The 25,775-nt window shown below is 46.2% G+C and overlaps 1 protein-coding gene across 13 annotated transcripts in view; it reads left to right on the forward strand.

Annotated features, from left to right (window-relative positions):
* TENM3 (teneurin transmembrane protein 3) overlaps window positions 1–9,567 on the forward strand; it is a 1,088,270-nt gene extending 1,078,703 nt beyond the window's left edge. For all 13 annotated transcript variants that reach the window (XM_079141831.1, XM_079141840.1, XM_079141843.1 and 10 more), the window contains 3 exons: window positions 1,366–2,977; window positions 5,917–6,047; window positions 7,972–9,567. In XM_079141831.1, coding sequence (XP_078997957.1) covers window positions 1,366–2,977; window positions 5,917–6,047; window positions 7,972–8,727 — 2,499 coding nt within the window. In that variant the 3' untranslated portion in view covers window positions 8,728–9,567. The remainder of the gene's footprint in view (window positions 1–1,365; window positions 2,978–5,916; window positions 6,048–7,971) is intronic.
* The last annotated feature ends 16,208 nt before the right edge of the window (window positions 9,568–25,775 follow it).

The raw sequence follows: 25,775 nt of genomic DNA on the forward strand, positions 1-25,775 counted from the left end.
CATTCAAAGCTATCAGGAAGCCCAAAGAAAGTGAAGAAGGGGTCAGGGTCTCAGTGTGCCCTCCAAAGGAATACACTCAGTGACCTAACATCCTTCCACTAGGCTCCACCTCTTAAAAGTTTCACCACCTCCCAATAGCACCACAGGCTGGTGGCCAAGCCTTCAACACATGGCCTGGGGGACATTTAACATCCAAACCATAGCACCCACATATAAAAACTGACCCAAGGATATAGCCATAGAGGAGATTGTTCAGGCACCTACATCATGAAAACTGTTTTTGAAGATGATGGAATGAGTCTTGGACAAAGGATTATGCATTTCCATGTCAGAAGCAAAGGATTAAGTCCCAGAGACCTTCCACCCTAACCTTCCTCTCTGTTCTGCCATCATTCCATTGGGTCTAATGGGGGTTGTAGGAAGCCTTATCAGAGGAAAGAACCACCAAGCCCTGTGTTATGATTGAGCTTCACTTAACCAGCCTCAGGGCTGACATTTTTCTCCTGTTGACCCAATAAATAGATGCCATTCATCTTTCAGCAATTACTTGCAAGATATATTTTTAATCATATATTTTTTCATTTCATAATTTAGCACCAAAGTATGTAGTCCAGAAGCCATTATGATAGCACCTTGGGTACAAATCAGATTTGGTACCCACAGAAGGAAATATCAAAATGCAGATTTTAGTGTCAATACAGATAACTCATAATAATTTCCAAAATAAACAAGTAACCATATCTAAATTTAAGTCCATATCTCTGTTAAAGCAATTTACAGCTCTCATTCTCCACGTGATTAACAGTGTTTGTCGACATTCATGCTTTATGTGCATGTTATCCATGTTGGGCTAATTTTTCACCTCCTCTTCATGGAATAATATTTTGAATGTTCCTCCCCCAAATACACTGGAAATTAAGACATGATTTGAGTGGCTCTTCAATCAAACAAGGGGGAGAGCCACCACAGTAAATAATTGCTAATTATGGATAGGATTGCATTTTTCCCGTGCTGTTTCCTCCTTGAAATATTGTCTTTGAAGCAGCTTTGTTCATGCCTGTATTATGACTTATCCAAATCCATTGACAGTCTGCTGGTTGGCTGTGAATGCCTGGGAAAAGAATGGTGCAATCATGACAAACAGCACATTATGAATCTCGAGCCACTAATTGCAGAACCCCCCGCAATTAAGCATCCAAGCAAATTAGGCAGGGAATCATTAACAACATGTAAGGTCAAGGATAACTCAATTAAAATGAAAACCATTTTCTCAAGCGAAATGTTTCTGTGTATTTGTGGTCACTAAATCTACTTTCACTTCCCCCATTTGCAAACACTGGATAACACTGCGTGCTCTCTTTACAGTCCATGGTTCTTCTGCTTCATAGCCAGCGGCAGTACATCTTCGAATACGATATGTGGGACCGTCTGTCTGCCATCACCATGCCCAGTGTGGCCCGCCACACCATGCAGACCATCCGGTCCATTGGCTACTACCGCAACATATACAACCCCCCTGAAAGCAATGCCTCCGTCATCACAGACTACAACGAGGAAGGGCTGCTTCTGCAAACGGCTTTCCTGGGTACAAGTCGGAGGGTCTTATTCAAGTATAGAAGGCAAACCAGGCTCTCAGAAATTTTATATGATAGCACAAGAGTTAGTTTTACCTATGATGAAACAGCAGGAGTCCTAAAAACAGTAAACCTCCAGAGTGACGGTTTCATTTGCACCATTAGATACAGGCAAATCGGCCCTCTGATTGACAGACAGATTTTCCGCTTTAGTGAAGACGGGATGGTAAATGCGAGATTTGACTATAGTTATGACAACAGCTTTCGAGTGACCAGCATGCAGGGTGTCATCAATGAAACTCCACTGCCCATCGATCTCTATCAGTTTGATGACATTTCTGGAAAAGTTGAGCAGTTCGGAAAATTTGGAGTTATATATTATGATATTAACCAGATCATTTCCACAGCTGTAATGACTTATACGAAGCACTTTGATGCCCATGGCCGCATCAAGGAGATTCAGTATGAAATATTCAGGTCACTCATGTACTGGATTACAATTCAATATGATAACATGGGCCGGGTAACCAAGAGAGAGATTAAAATAGGGCCCTTTGCCAACACTACCAAATATGCTTATGAATATGACGTTGATGGACAGCTCCAAACCGTTTACCTAAATGAAAAGATCATGTGGCGTTACAACTATGATCTGAATGGAAACCTCCACTTACTGAATCCAAGCAACAGTGCACGTTTGACACCTCTCCGTTATGACCTGAGAGACAGAATCACTCGACTGGGTGACGTTCAATATCGGTTGGATGAGGATGGTTTCCTGCGTCAGAGAGGCACGGAAATCTTTGAATATAGCTCCAAAGGGCTCCTAACTCGAGTGTACAGTAAAGGCAGTGGCTGGACAGTGATCTATCGTTATGATGGCCTAGGAAGGCGTGTTTCCAGCAAAACCAGTCTAGGACAGCACCTGCAGTTCTTTTACGCTGACCTGACTTATCCCACTAGGATTACTCATGTCTACAACCATTCAAGTTCAGAAATTACCTCCCTTTATTATGATCTCCAAGGACATCTTTTTGCCATGGAAATCAGCAGTGGGGATGAATTCTATATTGCATCAGATAACACAGGAACACCATTGGCAGTTTTCAGTAGCAACGGGCTTATGCTAAAACAGATTCAGTACACCGCATATGGTGAGATCTATTTTGACTCCAACATTGACTTTCAGCTGGTAATTGGATTTCATGGTGGCCTCTACGACCCACTCACCAAATTAATCCACTTTGGAGAAAGAGATTATGACATTTTGGCAGGACGATGGACAACACCTGACATAGAAATCTGGAAAAGAATCGGAAAGGACCCGGCCCCTTTTAACCTGTATATGTTTAGGAATAACAACCCTGCAAGCAAAATTCATGATGTGAAAGATTACATCACAGGTAAGCACTTTTTTTTTCCAAAGTGCTAAATTTCTGTGACCACTAGATTAATTCAAACTATAACTGAAATTGACCTTTTAAATGTACTTTTGTCTCCATGGATTCATAGAGAAACTACAAAGGTAAAATGAAACATATTTTCTTCCTGCCGATGCTCAAGGACACAAGACATGGAATCCAATCATTTATGGAAGGGAAGAGACATGGGGGAGCAAAAGACATGATACACTCAGAGTTCCAAAATTAGAGTTTCAGTCTCAACTGCTATCATACGAATTGTATAGCTTTGTAAGCAAGGTCATTTTTTGAGTCTCAGTTGCTCTGTTAGTCAGTTTCCTAACAAAATATCTGATATAGTCACTTATTAAGAGGAATGATTTGGGCTCACAGTTTTGGAGCTTCCAGTCTATGTTCGTTTGATCCCAATGCTTTGGGCCTGTGGCGAGGCAGCATGTTAAGACAAGAGCACATGGCAGCCAGAAAGCAAAGTGGAAAGAGGAAGAGACCTGGTTCTCACAGTCCCCTTCAAAGGCATGCCCCCAGTGACCTACAGCCCCAGCTTTCCAAGGTTCCACCATCTCCCAGTAGCACTCCCCTGGGGGACCAGTTCTTTAATACATGGACATTTGGAGGACATTCAACATCTAAACTATAGCAGTTGCCTTAACTATAAAGTGGGAACAAAAATAAGTACCTACAGCGTAAAATACATGCAGTTTTTCATTACACAATAATTGCCTTACAAATGTGCAATGTTGGGTTTATAATTCGTATGTAAAATTCTAGTAGAGATAGTTATGGGAAACAACACAGTGTGACCCACCCTTTCATCCCTGGAAGGTTTTAAATCACTCTTGATTGCCATGATGTCAGGACAATAAGGGGGCAGTTTCTCCTCTCAGTTGCTTAGCCAGTGAATTGTTTCTCTTCTTGCTTCTGTGTTCTTACACCACTGTCTTGTCATTTAGTTCAATTCTTGCATGATGACAACTACTAAAAGGCAAACTAGTATTGCCACCACTCTGGGATAATTGTCAGGCTATAGATTTAAATTCTTCCCAAGTTTGGTGCTTGTTACTCTGTCAGTATTGCAAGAGCTAAACCATCAATTTCTACTTCTACCACCAAAAACAACCAGAATATAGGAAAGACAAGGTCCTTACAAGCACTGGCTGACTTCTTCACTCATCCTTTACTCCAAGAATTCTGAATCCTCCTGCTTTCCATTCCAATTATATTGCCATAATTAACCTCTCTACCAAATTTAGGTTTCCTGGAAGAAGTTTCTCTCCTGTTTTCTTGTTTGGTTTAAGGGTTTTCGGTTCTGTTTCAGCTTGTGCTGGATGCCCCAGGCTGCCTCTTTCCTAGCTCAGTATCTGAGGCACAGTGAGATTTCTCTTAGTTCTCAAGGCCGCTCTCAAAATGCTGCCCCCGGTTCATTTTGCATCCATTTCCTACTTTTCGGGACTGCCTAAAGCATTCCACACCTCTTTTCCATATGAACCAGCTAGAAGTCCCTACTTCAGCCACCCCCTCCTGGTCTCCTCATCCAGGGTGTTTCAGTACATATCTGTATTCAAACCCCATTATCTGGCAGTACTTTTCAATACTTAAGATCCTTCCATTTGTATTTAGGCAGACAGTGTATAAAGTAGAATCTTCGCCCTCAAGACTCCAATATTTGGAAGAATTTTCCCCCAAACAAGACTCCCCTGTGGTCTTTTACACACTCACTCCCACCAAAAAAGTACCACTTTCCATCCTATGTGAACAACAGGAGGATTTATTTCTGCCCCCTCCACCCCTACCCCAACCAGTCCATTTAAAGGAGAGACTACCACTGGTTCTGTAGGCAAATGGACAAAGCACCTGCCCGCCTGGCGATGAGGTGAGAGTTTGTGCCCTGGAGAAGGAAATAGGAAGCAAGTGGCCCTCCATCATTCTGACAAGCAGTTTACCACCGGTTATTTAAGGGGTGTTGGCAGGGGCTGCCTGAAAGGCTGGAAAGCCCACAGCTCCTGAATTCATCCTCTCCTAGCAACGTGGACTGCGGGGAATGCCATTGCAGCATTTTCTGAAAAACATCAAAAGAGAGATGGAACAGCATAAAATATATTAGGTGAAATGCAATTTCAAATTTTCCAGCAATGTGCTTAATATATAAAATAATCTACACCCAACTGTACTCATAAAGCTGCAAGCCTGCTGAGTAGTTCTGTAACATTATAACCTCCAGAATAGAATAAAAGCCTTATTCTGAGCTTAATGGCTTTTGGAGTCACATGGCAATATTTTAAAATACCATTTTAAAGGTTTCCAGGTTCTCTCCCCAAAAAGTTTGTCTCCACCTGTGCACAGTGAGCCTTTGAAGTCATAAGTGATGGTAATCAGAACTTCTGTGCCCTTGGCCAGTGTTACCAGCTTTTAGCATTCATCTTTGATTAAGAATCAACTGTTCATTTTAATACTCTCAATTGAGGGTTTTTATTAATAGAAAATGGGTTGTAGAAGTCCGCATATCCTTGGGCAAGCTTTTGAAAGCTAATAACACACAACTTCTATTTAAGAACAGCCTTTACTAACTACAAAACAGATTTCATTTGTTTTCTACAACGTCTTTTTCATGCTGCTGTGCATTGTTATTATCCTTTTCATCATTATTACTGGCACAGGATACAGTTTCCCACTTGTGACAGTTTATCCAGTCGGAGTGAGTATCTAATACTTGCCTTTTTGTAGCATTTGCCATAGGTGTGCTATTGAGGTCATTGTCTTCATCTAAAAATAGAGAGTAGGTCTGAAATGGTAGGAGGAAGGCAGACACATGCACGTTTTCAGATTTTTATTTGTGAAATTAGAGTTTTTTAAGGTAAGAATTTAAATTTATGAAAGCACAAAATAAACCCTAACACCTTTCATTTTGAACATTCTTCTCCTAGATGTTAACAGCTGGCTGGTGACATTCGGCTTCCATCTGCACAATGCTATTCCTGGATTCCCCGTTCCCAAATTTGATTTAACAGAACCTTCTTATGAACTTGTGAAGAGTCAGCAGTGGGATGATGTGCCGGTAAGAAACAAAAAGCAGAACTAGGAAAAGGTGCCAAATGGCTGCGTGTGTCTTATTTACCCATATTTAATCAAACTATCCTTGTGAAAACTGTACCAAAGACTCTTTTTCATCTTTTTTATCCTTTTAAGAAGGGAAAATCGACATTTCCTCTGCATTTCTGTTCAGCAAACTAGGAGCCCGTTAAACAGGCTTAAATCTCTTTTTAGTGATGCTAATAAAAATACAGAAAGATATTATCAAAAGGTAATAAAAGGCAGAAGCTCATTTTTGAGTGCTGGGTTTCTACAGAGAACCCCAAGAAAGTACATTTATGACACTTGGGACCTGAAGGTGAAGACACAGTAAACAAGAGAGCAGGGGATGCATAGTACAAATTAGCAACCCACGAACAATGCCACAGAGTTCAGCCTCTTTGAAATATTCACAGTATTTCATGAGGGAAAAAATTAAAGTGTCCTTAGTAAGGCTCTGCCAACAACCAGGTGTTATGGAATTTTCCTGAAAATAACAGGAGGCCTGCAACTGTCGCGAGAAATAACATAAGAAAAAGGATGGGAAATTGCAAAGTCAACACTGCCATGTCAGAAAGTGGCACTTTAAATTCCCATCATTCAGTGATCAGAAAGGAATGCACAACACCACGCGAGGCTTTCTAGCTTAAAGCAAGAATAATTAGAGATCAAGAAATTGGGTTGCCCATTAGTGATAAGGAGAAGAGAGTGCAGAGTTTATTAGAAAGATTAATCCCCCCAGCAATTTCCTATAATTTCAACGAATACAAAGAGAAAAGGCAATCATGATTACAGCGCACACGCACGTGGTGTATACACTGCCAATTTATCTATTTTCTGGTACAGGTTTCATACTTAACATGAAAGCTTTTTATTTTCCAGCTGTCACCTTTACATTTGAAAAGCAAAACCATCAAGGTTTGGGGAGCCACGTTAACATTTCTAATTGCAAATATATCTTCACTGATAAGTGCCATGAAGGCATACCGAAGTTTCCAATACATTTGAACACGCACGTCCTAATTGTGTATGATATTCCAACAAATCTGAAAACACTTAAATCTAACTGCACAAACAAGACTTGCCAACATTTTTTCCTAGGCAGCCTTTTAATATGGTTCAAGTTCCCTGTCAAGAGAGGTGCACAGTAAGGACAGCTTAGAGAATCAGGCAAGGACACTGAGGCTGCCCAAGTGCAGAAAACAAATGTTTCTTTGACTGCTGCAAATGAAACAGATGTTTCCATTTGGGAAACACTGGCCAAACATCTGGTAGTTTAAGAAATGGCTGGGTTAAGATGCCCCAGTTTAAAACATTTGCCAGTGGTGATGATCCACTGTTCCTAAGTCTGTGAAAAATAACCGTTTTCCTAAAGTAATACTCATCTCCAGATGCCCCCCTAGTCCACTCATTCCTCTACAGTTCAGTTCTGCAATTACGCTGAAGATTTTCATCTGAGAATTGTGTTCACCAGGAGAGGGGGCAGAGTTGACTTCAATCAGAGCTCAAGTATTTCAAAGCATATAAAACAGGGCCCAGTGATCTGCCCCCAGGCACCCCCAGCCTTGGAAAAAGCATCTAGGAATTATAAGGGGGAAAGTTAAAGACCTGAGTATTTTGCCCAGGTTAGAAACTAAAAGGGCTTTGGGTAATAGGTGATGGAGCCCCTCTTTTAACATTTCAAAAGCCATTTGGATCATCTTGAGGGGAGAGGATCTTCAATGCATTCCTACCCCCAGGTTGTAAGCCTTTTCATCTCTAAAGAACTAGCTGAGGTTTTAATATATGCGTAGGTCCTCTCCACCCAGGTCCCCTCATTTTTTGGTCCAGAGTAGGAAGGTGGCCAGGATTTGCGACCAGGTGCCACGAATGATTTTTCAACTGTCCCCCTGTTGTGTTTGATTTTTCAGCCCATTTTTGGGGTCCAGCAGCAAGTGGCGAGGCAGGCCAAGGCTTTCCTGTCCCTGGGGAAGATGGCCGAGGTGCAGGTGAGCAGGCGCAAGGCCGGAAGCGAGCAGTCGTGGCTGTGGTTCGCCACCGTCAAGTCGCTGATCGGCAAGGGCGTCATGCTGGCGGTCAGCCAGGGCCGCGTGCAGACCAACGTGCTCAACATCGCCAACGAGGACTGCATCAAGGTGGCAGCCGTGCTCAACAACGCCTTCTACCTGGAGAACCTGCACTTCACCATCGAGGGCAAGGACACGCACTACTTCATCAAGACCACCACGCCCGAGAGCGACCTGGGCACGCTGCGGCTGACGAGCGGCCGCAAGGCGCTGGAGAACGGCATCAACGTGACTGTGTCGCAGTCCACGACGGTGGTCAACGGCAGGACTCGCAGGTTCGCCGACGTGGAGATGCAGTTCGGCGCGCTGGCGCTGCACGTGCGCTACGGCATGACGCTGGACGAGGAGAAGGCGCGCATCCTGGAGCAGGCACGGCAGCGCGCGCTCGCCCGGGCCTGGGCGCGCGAGCAGCAGCGCGTGCGCGACGGCGAGGAGGGCGCGCGCCTCTGGACGGAGGGCGAGAAGCGGCAGCTGCTGAGCGCGGGCAAGGTGCAGGGCTACGACGGGTACTACGTACTCTCGGTGGAGCAGTACCCCGAGCTGGCCGACAGCGCCAACAACATCCAGTTCCTCCGACAAAGCGAGATCGGCAAGAGGTAACCCCCGGGCCGCCCCGGCTGCGGAGGGACGGCCGCGCTGCTCTTCCGCCAAGACGACCAAACTGATTTGCTGCATTTCTCTTGAGCCTAAACCACACCCCTTTGCTCAGATTTTTCTGTAGCACAATCTGAATCGGACTCTCCGACCCAGAAGAGCCTTCCAGGAGAATGACACTGATATGAAAAGTGTACACACAGACACACAGACACACAATACAAAAACGACTTTTTTCTGAATGACCTTAAAGGTGATCGGCTTTAAAGAATATGTTTACATATGCATATCGCTGCACTCAGTTGGACTGAAAGTATTAAAAGAAAAAAAATCATAAAGGAAAAAAGGCCTAAACATTTTGCTCTGGGCCATCTGTTCCTTTGAGGCACTGTATTTAACTAAGGTTTAAAAAATGCGTACAGTGTTTCCAAATATTACCGAATTGTCGACCTTTGCTTACAAGAAGTAGTCTCTCTGCATAGGATGTGATATATATCTCTGTTCATTTTGCAATGTGGGGCAAAATTACTGTTTATAGACAACCCAACTTCTTTCCCTGTGCTGCTTTGTAAAAGGACATTGGCACAAGTGACTTCTGCTCCAGCGGGGATTTAATAATGGATTTTACAATGCTAACGTGGTTTGCCTTGGGGAAAAAACTGGCAAATAGAATCCTTGTCACTGATAAGCAAAGGAAACCCTGATTTTTTTGTAAATTATGTGAGACAAGTTGTTTATGGATTTTTATATGAATTACAATTTACTGTACATCAAATATTAGTCTCAGAGGAGTTAATTTATGTAAAGTGTTTAAAAAGTTTATACTTAAAAATAAAATGATAAAAACATGTGAACCGTGTGATTTTTTTAAAAAGGATTGCACCTTTTATTATATGTTATAGCTGTACAGTATAAATTATTATATTGTAGAGATATAACAACTTATGCCTATAATGTCCAGAAGTGTTAATATTTTTGTATTAGGTTGAAAAAATGTGCAACTTTCTATCACTAGATGGATAGGACAGTGCAATCCTAAGTGGGTGGCTCATCAGAGAACTGCTCCTTTCTCTTTCTTCTCTTTTTCATCATGCCAGTGACCTCAGCCCTTATCAACTAAGAGGCACAATAGAAAACCAAGGCTGGTGGAATGTGACAGAAGATGGGGTGGGGGGCGGGGGTAGGAGGGGTTCCCTGGCCCTCTTGAGGCCCTAAAAGTCAACAGGGAGTTGATATAATTAACCACAGGGTTTTTACTGTAATAGTACTGTCCCTGGATGCTCCATTTCATGATGGAGGAGAGAGACCACATCAGATGTTCCGGAAACGTTTGTGGGAGGAAAGGATCTGATGTCGTCGTGACCATAACCTGTCATATTACGGTGTAGGAAAGATAGCAGAAACCGAACAGTGGTGAACAAGCCAGAGGGAGCCAGTTAGGGTCACTCTGCTGGTCTTGGACTTGGACTCTCTGGTCAGCAAGAGGGACCAAAATAGGGAGACAGAAGGTCCTGTAAGCCCTCATGACCCAACCATCTTGGGGGCTGGTTTGAACGGCAGCCTCTGTTGTCTCGGGGATGCCGGGTGGCAGATCCAGCAGGAAGGGAACTGACAGCCGTGCCCCCTGCACATGGGCGTGTGGGCCCCAGTGCATCGCCATCTGCACTTCTGTGCCGGCCCAACCGCTCTGACAAATCTCTTTTGTGAGCACCAAATTCAGCCACAAAAAATATTTTTAGAAAATATTTCTCAGTTCATTGAGCTATAGTACACACTGTTTTCCTCTATGTATAATGGTGATAAAATATAGCAAGTGAACATGTCGTAACTATAAAGGTTCAAGTGATGTATTGAAAATAATTTTCTAACTGCTTTGTATGTATCACATACTCTAAATTGCACAGTAGGCGTGTTTATTAAACAGATTGGCTGGGAAAAGTTTCAAAATAGCTACTGAATTTACAGTATCAGTGCTATTACTGTCTTTGTGTATTTGGTAGAGCATACCGAAGTAATTAATCTTCTAATGAATGCTGATATTTTATTAGAATGAAAGCACAGATTAGCATTAATATTTTTTATCCTGGAAATCCTTTGGCAAGTATTATGAAGCCCAAATTTAGAAAACTATGAGATTTCAAACCACATAAACATGACTCTGTTTTACATTTTATTTTTTAACTGTTAACTTAGATATTTGCAGTTCTGTTGGATGGAACTTCTGCAGGACTGTATTTAGCATGCTGTAAGTACTTTTGGGTGAAATAGGCTCTGAGTCTAAATTCTCAGAAATGTCTCTGATGTATTGACCATGAAAAGCTTGTACCACATGACAGAAGAAGTGAAATCTTAGTCTTAACGTCTTCTGGACATGGACTGGTCTTTACACTGGCACCGATAAATGACAGATTTGGAGAATCTCCTGGTGCTTATTTTAGATGAAGTCAAATCAACCCAATTAGTGTCTTGTTAGTAGGTATAATGAGCCTATTTCTTTCTAAAAAGGCTTGTGATCTGGACATGCTTTTACAAGAAATAGTGACCTTGGGGAATATGTAAACAAAAGATCTTTTTCTAAGAGTTGGGGGGGTGGGGGACTGTATAATGAAAAGAATTAGCTTACAGAAAAGAAATTGATATTCAAAGTATTTTAGGCAAAGCCAGTCAAAATGCTTTCATGATATTTTGAGATGTAAATTTTGTCTGATTTGTATTGTTCTTTTCATTTGCCTTCTTAACTTTATATGTGACCTGAATTTTCCATAACTTGATGACTATAGATTGCATCTAGGCATTCCAATAAAAGCCAACCCAATGTGTGTGCGTTTATACATTTTTTCAAATCTTGGCTAGCCAGTATTGCTTTTGTATTTTACGATGGAGTATGCAAAAAGATGCAAGGCTTGGGGTAGCGACTTGTCTGCAACCCAGTTGGTAATATCTTTTATTATTTTATTCATTTTTTTGTGTGCTCGCCAGAATGCTAGCTCAGGGGAGTATACTTCACGAAGGACTCTCCCATGGCCTACTTTGGAAAAACACTAAATACACCCCCACAAAGCCAAACACTCTAACTGTAAAGAAGAATAAAAAAAGAAAGAAAGAAAAAAGATCGCCCATTACTACTGGAAAGCAGGCCTCATTCCTGTGATCCTGGCAATAACTGTGCTTAATTAAAACACTTGATTAGAATAATCAGTTTGGGCCTGATAGGCTTGCAGCCTCCTGGAGCTGTCTAAATCTACATACAGACCGGCTGATTAGGGCATGCTTCGTTCAGCAATTCCAGCTGGCAGGCCAGGGCTTTGATTTTAGTCTGAAAAGGCAGACTTCATCACACTTGCTTTGTAGTGACAACCTCAACTCCATAACACGTGGATCCAACGGGAATCAGGTCACTCTTCTTGGCAAACTGGTCTAGTTTCTTCTCCTCGAATTAGAGTTTAACAGGTTCAAAATGGGAAATCCAGAAAAACGCAGGCAAATTACTTCTCGCTCTCTACACTGCTTTCCTTAAGTGTAATGTCTAAGCAAAAACATAAACAAACAAAAATGATGTAGATGAAACATGACTCAGAAAATATATGTCGGGGTATGGGACATGCTGCTGCCACATCCTGTGAAATTTGCATCTGTTTCTTTACATCCATACGTCCCTTAATAGTTGCAAGAGACCCTAACCACCTCCCCTGACCCTAAGTACAATACCTGAATAGAAGCATCTCAAATGAAGACCAGTACTCAAGTACTTTTGGGGGGCTTTATTGCTTTAATCTGTTAGGGATTAAACCCAAGGACTCACACATGCTAGGCAAGCACTCAACCACTGGACTGTGTCTCCCAGCCCTTTTTAAAATTTTGAGACAGGCTCTCACTAAGTTTCCTAGGCTGGCCTTGAACTTGTAGTCTTTCTGTCTCAACCTCCCAAATAGCTAGTACTATAGACGTGCACCACTGCTCCTGGCTTTAAAAGATGAGGAGAGAATTCTGCCTTTGATGAACTCCCTAACCATGCCCACTGATCTCCCAGTTCACTTTCTTTTCTTTCTCCCTTTGTCCTGGTCTACTCCCAAATGCAGCTATTTTTGTCACCTGCCGAACAGCAAAATCAGCTGTCTGGGGTGCTTCTGGAATGGAAGAATCCCAAAGAGGAAGCTCAAAGGCCTTGATCTACATTATGTCCTGTCTATAACAAAACAACCTGAGTAGTGCTCATGGCAGCTCACTTGCTGTAGTACAGAGGATGACAAGGACAAATGCAAGAACTGCCACCACCCACTTCAGGTGGGATGGGCTGGCATTGGATCTCCAGTAGAGTGGGGAAAGTTCAGCCCAGGAATCCTGGACGGGCAACATAGCAATAACTTACCCCTTCCACAGAACCCAAATCTATGTCATTTTCCTCCAGAGAAGTGATCTGAATCCAGCACCACGGTCCACAATATTCTAGAATCCAAATTCACAGAAGTGACTCTAGTCAAAGTGAGAAGAGATTGCTGTCAGCTAGTACATTTATTACACCATGTAGTAGTCTGGCAATGCTACCCAAGAAGGTCCTGAATACATTGCTTACCATGCCTCTATGCACGGAGCACTAGACCTTTCCAAAGCTGCTATGATTTACAGTCATGATGTGTTTCATTGTACAAAGATGTCTCCAACCCACTAACAAGGCATATGCTTTAAGCTCCTCTTTGCCGGCCAATATCTCTAGCTCTTCAGCTCACCTCATTGTAGAGGAGCTAGTCTACCATGCAATGTTAATGATTGACCACCATTTCTAGAAGAAAGACTATTTACCTAGATTTTCCATAAGCTATTCGTTTGACTTTGGTCATCCTACCAAGCCCACCAAAAATAAAAAAGTTATTTATAGATCGTCATTACCCATTTTAACCACAACATTAAGCCAGAGTACCAGAGAGGTACTGATAAGGCATTGGAATTTCCTACCTTCCAATTTAAGCCACATAATGAATATCCCCTGTTGCCAGAGTTCTCATTTGCTATTCACCACCTCTGCAAGCAATGGTCTCTTGATGTCAGTTAATTACTAATAACTTTTAGGTAAATTGAGTAAACCTTTTCATTTATGAACTGACTTAAAATTCTGTCATGGAGGAATATAGGATTCCTAGCCCTGTGTATAGAGAATTTACTATAAACTGATTCTAAGCCTAGAGTAACATCATTATTCAGTTTAGAGTTAATGGGTTCCACAAAGCAAATTTAATAAATCCTTCTGGGATCTAAGCTGTGGAAAATTAAAATTAGAAGCATAAATTGTGACTTCTAGGGCAAGAGACTGGCTTGGTTATAGTCTTCCTGCTTATAGGGTGAATTGCGAGCTGGGCTTTAGCAGGACCTAGCCACAGACATTCAGTTTGCATTAGGAAGGGAAATCACATTCTTTTACATGTGTGCAGAGATTTCCTGAATTCCATCCGCAATGGCTATTTCTATACGACATAGCTCACTGCATAGAACTGACAGGATTTACAAGTGGTCCACAGGGTGAAAGGGAATTCTTTAAAATTTTCACAAGTTAACTTTATCAACGTGAGGGAAGCAGAAATGCCCACGGAGTTACAATGACAAGCTCTTTGACATGACCAAAAGGTCAAAAATGGAACTGCTCACAGAAGAGGAAGCACACTGGTGTTCCCTCCCACCTGGGCTTATCACACAGTGACTGATATCATCAACGTAAAGACCACCCAGTGTCTCAAAATTTCTTCCAATAGAATACTGGGGAAATTCTCATCTACCTATTCTAGAGAACAGTCTTCAAAAATCCTCCGTAGGACGACTTCTGTCTCTATATCTATGATGTCCCTTGTGTGTGTGTGTGTGTGTGTCTCCCTGATTCCCTCTCTTTCTAGCTCTACCCTGGCAGAAGCAATCTGGGTTGTAATTGGTCAGGTTGTGTCTATGAATCCTTTTAAGACTTAGAGGGAAAACCATATGTTTCCTTGGTAGGCAAGATGGACTTTAGGGCTGGGGGTGTAGCTCAGTGGTAGGGTGCTTGCCTAGCACGGGTGAGGCGCAGGGTTTGATCCTCAACATCACATAAAAATAAAAAAGATGGACTTACTCAGGATATTATAAGGGACAAGCACCCCTAAGCTCCAACTTCCTAACAAAAGGTTAAAAACAAGCAGATTTTCTAAATCTCCTCACTTCGACTCTGACATTATTTCCAAGATCAGGTCTGGGGTTTATACTTCGGTCTCAAGCATTGACAAGTGGCACTGCAGCACATAGAGAAGACACATGGAGGACACAGAGGGGAACGATGGTCCCAGTAGGTTTAACAGAGATGCAGCCCCGGGGGAGTGAACATCTTCCCATAAAATCCGTCCTCCATTCCTTCTCGCCTTCCCCCTCAGTTCCCAGGATTCTGGCTTCTACCAGAATGAAGGGCCATTCCGGTGGCACGGTGGGGCAGGAGGCTGAGCAGGGAGGCTGGGCCTGGGGCTGTTCCCGGGACGTGGCTTCAGGTTCTGGCAGCCGCCGAGGCTCTTTCGGGAAGGACTCCAGCGCCCCCTAGTGATGCGTGGCTGTGGTGAGGAAAGTCGTGGGTACCCAACCAGCAGGGCCTGGACCAGAAACCGAAAGAAACCGGCGCCTCCCTCCTTCCACCCTCCACGGTCTCCGCGGTTAGGCCAATTCCAATGCTCCTCTGTTTCCAGTCTTTGCTCCGCTCACTCACGGAGTTTCACACATAAAGCGATTACTTCTGCTTCATGCACCACCTCACTGAGGCCTGGTCCTTGCAAACATCGCTCCCGGAAGATTTCCCTTCATGTCAAGCAGAAACTTTGTCAAGCAATGTTCCTCTCGCTTGGCAGATCAAAATAAGGCCCTTCCTCCCAGGAGTTGTCCGCGGGCTATTTGAGTTTTGCAGCCCCCCAAAAACAGAGATTTCGGAACTACCACATTGTTTCCCTTTTACTTTCCATGTTAACAGTCCTGTCTCTGGGAAGAATTTCCCAGGAGGACAGATCATTTAAATTCAGAGTGGCATTTTTATTTCTAAAGGAGCTAGGCTCCCACGGAAAGTGCTAGAGTGACAGCTTGGAAAAGTGAACTCCCTCCTGATTCTCCACCACTCCCTCAGCCCCCCTCAGCTTGGTGACATCCAATCTCCTTCCTCTGCCACTGGGAAGAAAATTGGGTTTTCAACCTTTTGCTCCTGGGTTGTCACCCAGAGAAGCCACTGGATGCTAATTTTAAGTAGCAGCCTGTACTGGTTCCCCACCTTCAGAAACTGTCACCAGCAAGAGCCTATTGACATTTTTGGAAACCTGTGGGGACCTAATAAATAGGCCTTCTCCCTACCTACATTGTCACTAAGAAGAGAAAAGGGACCAAAGGTCAAAATATCACCAGAGATAAAGACTGGGTAGGAGGGCTGGGGATATAGCTCAGTTGGTAGAGTGCTTGCCTTGCAAGCACAAGGCCCTGGGTTCAAATCCCCAGCACCACAAAAAAAAAAAAAAAAAAAAAAAAAAAAGAGTATGCTTCTAAAAAAAAAAAAAAAAAAAAAAAAAAAGACTGGGTAGGAGAGTGTAGCCATTTGGTGAAAATCATAATAAGCCTATGCACTGGCTGCCAAGATTAGCTAGATGTCCTGCCTCTGGTGACAATACCAGGGGCCCAGGCTCTGCTGCTGGCAGGACAGTGAGCAATGAGAACATCTGCTCCCCATGAGCCAAGTGTGCCCATTTCATCCTTCCCAGCTCAAAAGTGAGGGTACTCTCATGTCCTCTGGGAACTGGGATGATGGGGAGAGAGAGCCCCCCCCCCTCTCTCCCTCTCTCTCTCTCTCTCTCTCTCTCTCACACACACACACACACACACACACACACACACACACACACACACTTTCACAGATCTGGTGCTACAGAGGAAGGGGAATTTGCACCATGTCTTAGCACTCTGGGTTGATCTGAGACTACAGTCAATGGCTTGGGCCAAGCTGCTTCCTCCTCTGGGTCCCTGTCAAGAGACAAGATGGTTCTCCATGGACGACTCCAAGCACCTCCTTCCTGCTCAGACAACCATGGTTGTCTTCCTTGGGTGCTGACTGGTTAACAAGTCCTAAAACACAAGTTCTTGCCTGGTGGCTTTCCAGATTCTGAGACCCCTGTCATACATCTGTTCCCAGTGTGAGTCCTCCACCCCAAGTCGCGGACCCCAATGCCCCACTGTCATCCTGAGTGGTCCGGGATTCTCTGCCAGTTGAGAAGGGGAGGACCCAGGAGCTGGAGCTCTGGACTCTTCCAAGGCAGTGACTCCCCAATTACTTCCTGCTCGTTAGGACGCCAACGGCAGCCTGGCCCGGCTCCTGTAAATCAAAGGGAAACAGGACTAGCCTTGCTACACTCGGGCTCTGTCTGCGGCCTCCGCCAATTAGTGTTCTAGTTAATCAAACTTAGCTGTTCCCTGGAGAGGCAGCGGAGGCGGGAGAGGCCCCAGAGCAGCGGAGACCTACTTGTTAGTCTCAACTTTCCTGACCAAAGGCAGTCACTTGTGTCTGTGCCTCCGTTTTCTCCATCTTTAAAGTGGTCAAAACCTCTGCCCCCAAGCCACTCTGTTCCAGCCTTCCATGCCCATAAGCTGTGTGTGTTTGCACGTGTGTATGTGTGCCGTGTGTGTGTGTGTGTGTGTGTGTGTGTGTGTGTGTGTGTGTGTGGTGTCACTACCACCTTGAAAGGGGAAGGGGAGTCTTCTCCCTGCAGACTCCCTCAGCAGAAGGGAGGGGACTGAGGAGCAGGGTTCCTGGCACCTCTACTTTACCTGTAGGGAGGTGTTTGGGAGGACACCTCCCTCACCCTACCTCTCACTGGTCACTGTTTTAGGATTGATCATTGGTGATTATTGAAGCATGCATGGAATAATATAAAATAATGTCCATCTTCACTGGGCTGGGGAGGTGGCTCAGTGGTAGAGTGTCTGCCTGGCATGCAAGAAGCCCTGGGTTCAATCCCTACCCCCACAAATAAAAAAATAAAGACATGCAACTGTGCTTCCTGCTTTAAGAAAAAAAGAAGAAGAATGTTCACCTTCAAAATTCCACCCACAGTCAGCTCCCCTGGGGGATGCCCAGTTCCAGAAATAGTGTAGGAAATGGACAAAGGACCACAGCACAGCATCCTCAGGTCCATGCCTGACAGAGCACGCTTCTGGCCCTTTCTCTGGCAGCCTTGAAGGCCTCAAATGATCTAACCCAAAGGGCTCTGCTCCCAGGGGGTCTCCCTGCCGGGCCTTTCCGTCCTGCAGAACTTCAGGTCTTACACGCTCGTCATGAGCATCATGTTCCTGGTGATGAACATCCCGAGACGATGGCCCACGGCCAGGGCCACCCAATCCCAAGCCGAGGGACAGTGAAGGAATTATAGCATTCTTATCTCATCAGCAGGAACCACTCTGTTTGTGGTGTTATCCTCTCATAGTGCCAAAACATAATAATAATAATAATAAGATGAGCTTCTGCTGGCAGGGAGAAGACAGTAACAGTGACCCTGGTCCTCACACATCTCCTCAGGGCCATCTGGGGGACAGGCACGACATAGGCAGGGGCAGAAGAGTCCCCAGGATACTGAGGCAATTAAGAAGGAGCCGTCAGGGGCACCAGAGGCAGGACTAAGCCCAGTGCAGCCTGAGTCCCCACCTCTCCCTCCTGAGTTCCTTTGGGACATGGCCACCACCAGCCCTCACCAGCATCTGCATTCAGACTGAGAAGCTAGAACTAAGGACAGAGGCTTAGAATTAGCCCATGCAGTTGCCAGCCCTGACAGCCATACCCCACCCAGCCCCAGGGACCAGGCCTCAGAGGGAACCTTGGTCCCAGTCTCGTTTAGACACGCTTCATACCTCACCCCCACACACTGCCCACATTGGAACAATCTTCCCCCTGCCCCGCCACTTGCTCTTTCTGCATCTGCATTTCTCCATCTCTAAAGTGGCCCAAACCTCTGTCCCTGGGCTGCTCCATCCCACCTTCTCGTGCCCATAGCTGCCTGAGAGACAGCACCCTTCTTGCCGCCGCCATTGGAGAAGTCTGTCTCCAGGGTAAACCCTTCTCTTTCTCGCTGTGGTGGGAGGCCATTCAAGAAAGCAGACCTGTTAGAGCATCCAGTGGCCCAGATGGCCCTGAGCGTGGGTCCTCTGCTGCCCAGTTACTCACAGAGGGCTTTGAGAAGGACACAGACCACAAGGGACTGCCGCTGTCAGGAGAGAGGTGATCAAAGGGGCAGCCCTCCCCACCCCAAACGCAGAGGAGGCTCCATGGGGCCCTGCTATGCCATTGCCCCATCTTCAGCCTGGGGCACCTCAACCACAGGGGCCAGGAAGCCCAAGGGCACCCTGCAGAGGGCCAGAGTCTGAGAATCCTGTGAGACCTATAGGAACAAGGTTTGCCAGTTAAATGTCACATGAAACCAATACAGACAAAGACCTAACCACAGATTGAAGTAGGAGTGGGACCCAGCTGCCCTGCTAAATGGTACAGGCACTGTGGAAAGTGCTGGAAAAGGAAGGCCCCAGTCCTCCAAGCCCCCACGTCCATTTGGGAGGCAGACACAAAGCAGTGCTGGCTGTCAACACAGAGTAAGGGACCCCAGTCCACCAGGGAGTCAGGCGGGCTTCCTGGAGGAGGTGTCCCCCACTGGGGTTGGAAGGTGAGCCGCAGTGGCCGGGGCAGCAGAGAAGGGTGAGCCTGTACAGCACTGGGAATGGACGGAGGTCAAACTCCCATTTTGTAAAATGGAGATTATGTGGGTCCTTGTGAGCGTGGAACGGCACCCTGGGAAGCTTGGTAAGCGTTTGGCATTATAGTCATGGCGACAGTCTGATCCGTCCTGCTGGGAGCCCAGCTTCTGAGGGGCAGGCTCATTAGAACTACCATTACTTCTACTTTCAGCCCAAGAGTCAGGACCACAAGTCCAAGTCCAGCAGGCTGCATGAATCGACCCCCAGCCCACATGGAGCTGGGCCTGTTCCCAGCACTGCTCACCCAAGATAGTCGTCCCCAGGCAACTGTCTGGAACACTGGTCCTGCGCTTCCTGGGAGGCCTCACTCACCTCCAGCTGGTAGTACTTGCCCAACAGCCAGAGTTGATGCAGTGGATCTAGGACTGAGATTCTAGTCTACGTCACTCACCTTGTACCCAGAGTCAAAGCTCCAAGCTCCGTGTTCCAGGCCCCAAGCCACTAAGATGTCTACAGTACTCCCTCTCTGTCCTCTTCATGTCCAAGTGCACTGGACACATCCTGAAACCCAACTACATGGAATTTCTCCCATTTTCCAAGAAATCCCACCCCACTCACACCCCCAGAGCTTTGCAGGAGCTGTTCCCATGCCTGGCTAGGCTGCTGGGCCTCTGGCCCCACTTTGCCCTGGGACCCCTCTGGCCTGACACCTGCTTTGTGATGCCATGGCCAGTCTGGGTCTGATCCTGCCATGTCATGCAAAAGTCCAGCTCCTTGGCTCCAACCAGACCCTCAGACAACAGCACCCAGTGGTCTCCATGGTTAGGAAAGCACCACCAGGTCCATGTTCCAGACATGTAAAATCCTAAGTAGCAAAACATCCAGAATGCCTCAGGATTGGCCCTTGTTTCAAAAATAAACTTTAAATTTTAAGACACTCATTTATGGTGTAGAAAAAAATTGTTTAAGTTATTGAAGAGTTATTTAATTGTTCAAAGTGAAGCCATAGCAAGTGATCAGCTCCTGTATTGCTCATGGACTGTGGTGGTGGTTGTGGAGGGGGCTTGGACTCTATCTTAGTATGAAAAGTTCCCTCCCCACATCAGACCTGGTGATTCTTTCCTCTCCTTACTACTGTCCCTTGGTGGGTACCATTACAGAGCAGAAGCTGACTATATTATTTTCACAGAAGTTGACTGGTTTGGGATCCTTTTTTAGTAATTAAATGTGATACATAAAAGTGTTATAGTTCTCTAAAACTAGGCAATATGGTACACAGTGCCACCAGCTCAAAGTTTCTATGGGCATAACTGATGTCACTTCCAAGCCCAATGGGTTCCCTGATAGCTTGAAAGGGGGACTCAGGATACCTGTATTTGTTTGTTTTCTGTTACTATAACAAAATGACCTGAATCTGAATACTTTATAGAGAAAAAAAAGCTTTTTCTTAGCTCACAGTTTTAGAGGCTGACGGCTCAACATTGGGTGGTGTGTTGTTTTAGCCTCTGGTGGGGCCTGCTGGTTGTATCACTACATGGTGGATGGCCCTCTATGCATGAGAAATAGAGAGCAATCACATGATAGGTCAGGAAGCAAGAGTAACCCAGGGGCTAGATTGTTCTTTGTAAAACACCTCACTGTCTCAGAAACTAACTGGGATCCCATTAGAACTATACCAATCCCTTCTAAGGGCAGCACCCCACAGACTTCACCACTACCTGCCACTAGGCCCCACCTCTTAAAGATACTACCACACTGGGGACCAAGCTTCCAGCCCATGGACCCTTAGGGAACATAAGCAGACCACATCTGAACCCTGACAATCTCAAGCTCATTTCTTCCTCCCACCTTCATCCACTCCCATCAGGAGGGAGCTGGGGGAAGAGGCTGCCTCTCTAAGATGAAGTGCAGGGGAGACTCCGCAGAGCCCTGCTGTGCCATCACCCATCTCCAGCCCTGGGCACCTCAACAGCGAGGGCCCAGAAGCCAGAGGGGACCGACTCCAGAAGGCCAGAGTCTGCACATCCTTTCAGTCTTTGGTCTACCTTTTGCTTGGCTTTTTGTCGTGGTCCTTTGCAACTAAATCCATTCATTCCCTCAGATCAGCACTAAGCAGGTGCCGGGACCCAGCCCCAGGGAGACACTTCCACCCTGGTCGCTACTGAGGATACACAGGTGCCACCAGTAGGCGGGCGAGAAAAATCAAGTAACTTACTGTGTACATGGCCCTAGATTTTTAATTCCATCTGGGTGGATCTGCCCTCTCTGGTCAGCCTCCCGTGGAGGCCTGGCCCTCTATGCTGGCCTCCACACTCAGCTCCCCGGAGAGCCAGGCTTCTTGACAGCCAGTCTGCTCTCTTCTCCTCTGCCTGGGCAGTCACCTGTGCTCCTACACAACCTCATTCTTTCCTCTGTGACTGCCCAATGGCTTAATGGCTTAATGTCCTGGTGGCCTCCCCTGGGCCCTGCTCCTCCTTGCCTTCTCTGGAGGGCTGGTTCTCTTCTTAGCTCCTCCCCCATGGGACCCTCCTTACCTCTGGCATTCAGATCCTTCACTCTCTCCATCCTCTTCCTCCTGGGTCTCCTGCTACTTGTGCTGTGGGCTTCCTTGGGGTCTGGCCCCAGCTCCCTGCCACCTGTGGCCTCTGCCCTTGAGAAGGTGGTACAAGGTGAGGACAAGGTCATTTCCGCCTACTGGGGGTGGTTTTGGATCTCTGCTGAGATCAGGGTCAGTAGCATTAGCCCCTGTGGAACCAGGAAGGGAGAAGGGAGGCTTCTGACTTGCACAGCCCTGCAGAAGTTTCGGTTCTGCCCTCACCTGCTGCCTGTTGTGGCCGTGTTGTGGAATCTATGGTGCCTGGTTCCACAATGTATAATCTGAATAACAAAGTCACCTGTAGTGCCTACTGCATGCTGAACAGTCCTCTGAATGCTTTGCACCTATGAGTTGATCTCATTCTCACGAACATCCCTACATGATGTGTTATTCTCAGAGAGGAACAGTAACTTGTCCAGGGTCACCCAGTTCACACATATCTAAGCTAGAATTCAAATCCAAGCAGCCCCTACTCTAAAATCTGTTGCCTCCTAGATTTGATATGAAGACTAAATATGACTAAATACCAAATACCTAAACTTCTCTCCTCCTGGTCTTGTTTTGTAACAATGAGGTCCTCATGAAACCCAACCAATTTTCAAGATTCTGCTCAAATACAATGACCTCAAGTTGTTCTGTAGGTCCCCACTGGGCTCCACCCACACGTGTTTCTTTAGTAACTGCAGTTCACTGAGGGCCCACTATGTGCTGTGAACTGTTAGAGTAGTTTAGATATTGCATCTCTAATCTGATGGTCACAACCTTGACTGGTAGATGATATTATCTTCCCATTTTACAGATGAGGAAACTGAAGCTGAGAGATTTGGTGAGAAGCTGGGCCAGGATTCAAAGTCACGTATGTGTGACTTCAAAGGTCTTGCCTGGCATGGCCTCCCACCTGCACAGTGACAGCACCACTTGCTGGTCCTCATGTCTGGCCCACAAATGTTAAACCCCTTGGCATCACTACTGTTTGTTTTCTAGCTACCACAACAGGGAGCAGGTGACAGGTAGATATGTGTTAGGTGACTAAGTGAAAGAGCAATGAATCAGTGTGTCCTTTTGTCCAAAAGTACCTCCCCAGAAATTGTCCCCACTGGCCAGGAACCAGAGCAGAGAGGGCCCTAGAGCTTAAAGGACTTAGAACTGCCCTTGATCCAGAATTCAGTGCCTACTCCCCCAGCCCCTTTCTCTGATGCCCTGATCCCCATGTTTGATCCCTGTGGACCCACAGTTTCGCACTCACCAATCACAGAAGGACCCTGCTCATCCCTACTCTCCTCAACAGCAGCTTCCCTTCTTCCCAGAAAGAGCGAGCCCTCTCTGCCTCTGCTGGAAAGACAAGGGCCTGTCCACACTGCCTGAGGCCATAGCAGCCCCAGCCCCAAGGCAAGTGGACGCCCTTCCACCAGGCTCTCTGGAACACGCCTCCTGGCGGCTTAACCATCCTGTCTTGGAACATGGCCTCTGCGATGTTTCTGTCCACCTGTGGACACTTCCACCATGCTGTTGGGTTGGAGCCTCTATTTCCAACTGTTCTTCTTTCTCCTGGGCTCTGTCTTTTGGGAAATGGTAACACAGTCCTTCTAGTCACCCAGAGTATGTTCTCAGAGGCACCTTGTCCCCCATCCCCAACACAGGCAAATTGGTCACCAGCACCTACAGATGCCCTCCAGATGGTCTGGCCTAGCACTCAAGCCCCCTGTGCTCCCCCCAACCAGGGACTGAGGTTCCCCTCTGCTGAGCCCTCTTGGGCACCCTGCCCTCCAGTCAGCCTGACCACCAGCGCTTGTTCCTTGCCAGGTCTCACATTTCTTGGCCTTTGCCTTAGAATCCCTGTTCCTTAGAATTCAGTACAACTCTGCCAATTGGCTTCTGGTTTTCCAACTGCTCCCGAGTCCCCTGATTCACTGCACCCCCGCCTCCCCAGACCCCCTCCCCAGGAGGGAAATTGAAGACAGTTTAAAATAGAACAAATCAAAGTGCAGAGGCTGATGCCAAGCGCTGCTCAGCAGGAATCACCAGGAGGCTCCGATCCCTCCTGCTGGAAGGCCTCCCCCAGCAGGCTCTGCCCGCCCCACTTTGCCTCCTCCCGTCTGTTCAAATCCTGCCAGACTTGCATCCAGCTGGTGGAGATGATGTTCAGACTGCAGGCTGCTGGCAGTGTGTGCGCAGGAGCAAGGAGGGAGGAGCACAAACAGATTGGGAAGCCTCCCTGCCCGGACTTGCTCACTGGCCTCCACCTTGACCTGCCACAGGTGCGGGTCTGAGCAAGCCTCAGGGGCCCTTCTGTGAGGCCTGCACCCAAAGAAAATGGCCAAGAGAGAAGCCAGAGTTGGGGTCCTAGGGTTGCCAGATAAAAGACAGGATGCCCAGGCCCAATTGAACTTCAGATCAACAATAATTTATTTGCATAAATATGTCCCAGGCAATATTGGGGACATACTTCTGCTATGAAAATTTTTATTTGTTGTTGATCTGAAATTCAAATTTAACTGGGTATCCTATTTCGTTTTGTTTTATTCATGGGTGCGCTGAAACTGGAAACCTTAAGTGGAGGCCTAGGAACTGACTATTCCCATTTCCTGTCAATACTAGACCCTCCAGCAAAGTGGAGGGAAAAAGAAATGTGTGGAAGGATGTGTTAGTGTCCTAGGGATGTCCCCAAACTGGGTAACTTAGACCAATGGAAATTTATCGTCTCACAGTTCTGGAGGCTGAAAATCTGAAATCAAGGTGTCAGCAACACCATGATCCCTCTGGAGTCTCCAAGGGAGCAATCTTTCGTCCTTTTTCTTTTTATTATTATTATTTATTTTTGTGGTACTGGGGATTTAACCCAGGGGTGCTTTACCACTGAGCTACATCCCCAGTCCTTTTTAGTTTTTATTTTGAGATAGAGTCTTGCTAAGGGTCTTGCTAACTTGCTGAGGCTGGCCTCAAACTTGTGATCCTCCTGCCTTAGCCTTCCCGAGTCCTTGGAATTACAGGCATGCATCACCATGCCTGGTTTCAAGGGCGCAATCTTTCTTGCCTCTTTGAGCCTCTCTCTGGTGTTGTTTGATGACCCTAAGCTTGTAGACTCACTCCCACCCCCACATTCTCCCCTGTGTGTCTTTGGGACTCTGTTTTCACTACCTGAGTTCAGCAGTTATTGGACATAGGCCCAACCTAATCCAATATGTCCTCATCTTACCTTAATTATAATAGAAAAGACCTGCTTCCCAAATAAGATCACATTCCCCCATTTTAGACAAGGATGAATTTGAGGGGACATTCTTCTTCAGTGCAGTAGAGAAGACTGAGTCTGATTTCACTCTGCACTCAGTCACTGAAAACATAGACCTGGGGACCATAAAACCAACTAGAAAAGGAACATCAGATATTTGATTGAAAACCCCCTAAAGCCAAAACTGCATGCACCAGGACCACAGGAACTAGCACACTGTGACACCTGGGGCCAGAGAGAGAAGGTAGGAGCTGCCCCCATCCTCTTCCTGCAAAGGGCCCATCAGAAAGGACACCCACCCTGCTGGGGTCCAAAAACCAGCTTAATGCCATCAGCTGCCACAAGAAAACTCTGGAAGTGGCATGGGTGTGCCTGAGCTGCCAGTCAAGACTCTGCTGAATTTCTGCAGAGGGAAATTGCACCTTGGCCTGATGACCAGCTGTCCTGTTCAAGAGGGACCTATCCCCGCCCCCAGCTCAGATTTCATCCCAGTCAAGTGCCTGGATCCCGGCG

Source organism: Sciurus vulgaris, assembly GCF_902686455.1.
Source record: "Sciurus vulgaris genome assembly, chromosome: 5".
Taxonomy (NCBI): domain Eukaryota; kingdom Metazoa; phylum Chordata; class Mammalia; order Rodentia; family Sciuridae; genus Sciurus; species Sciurus vulgaris.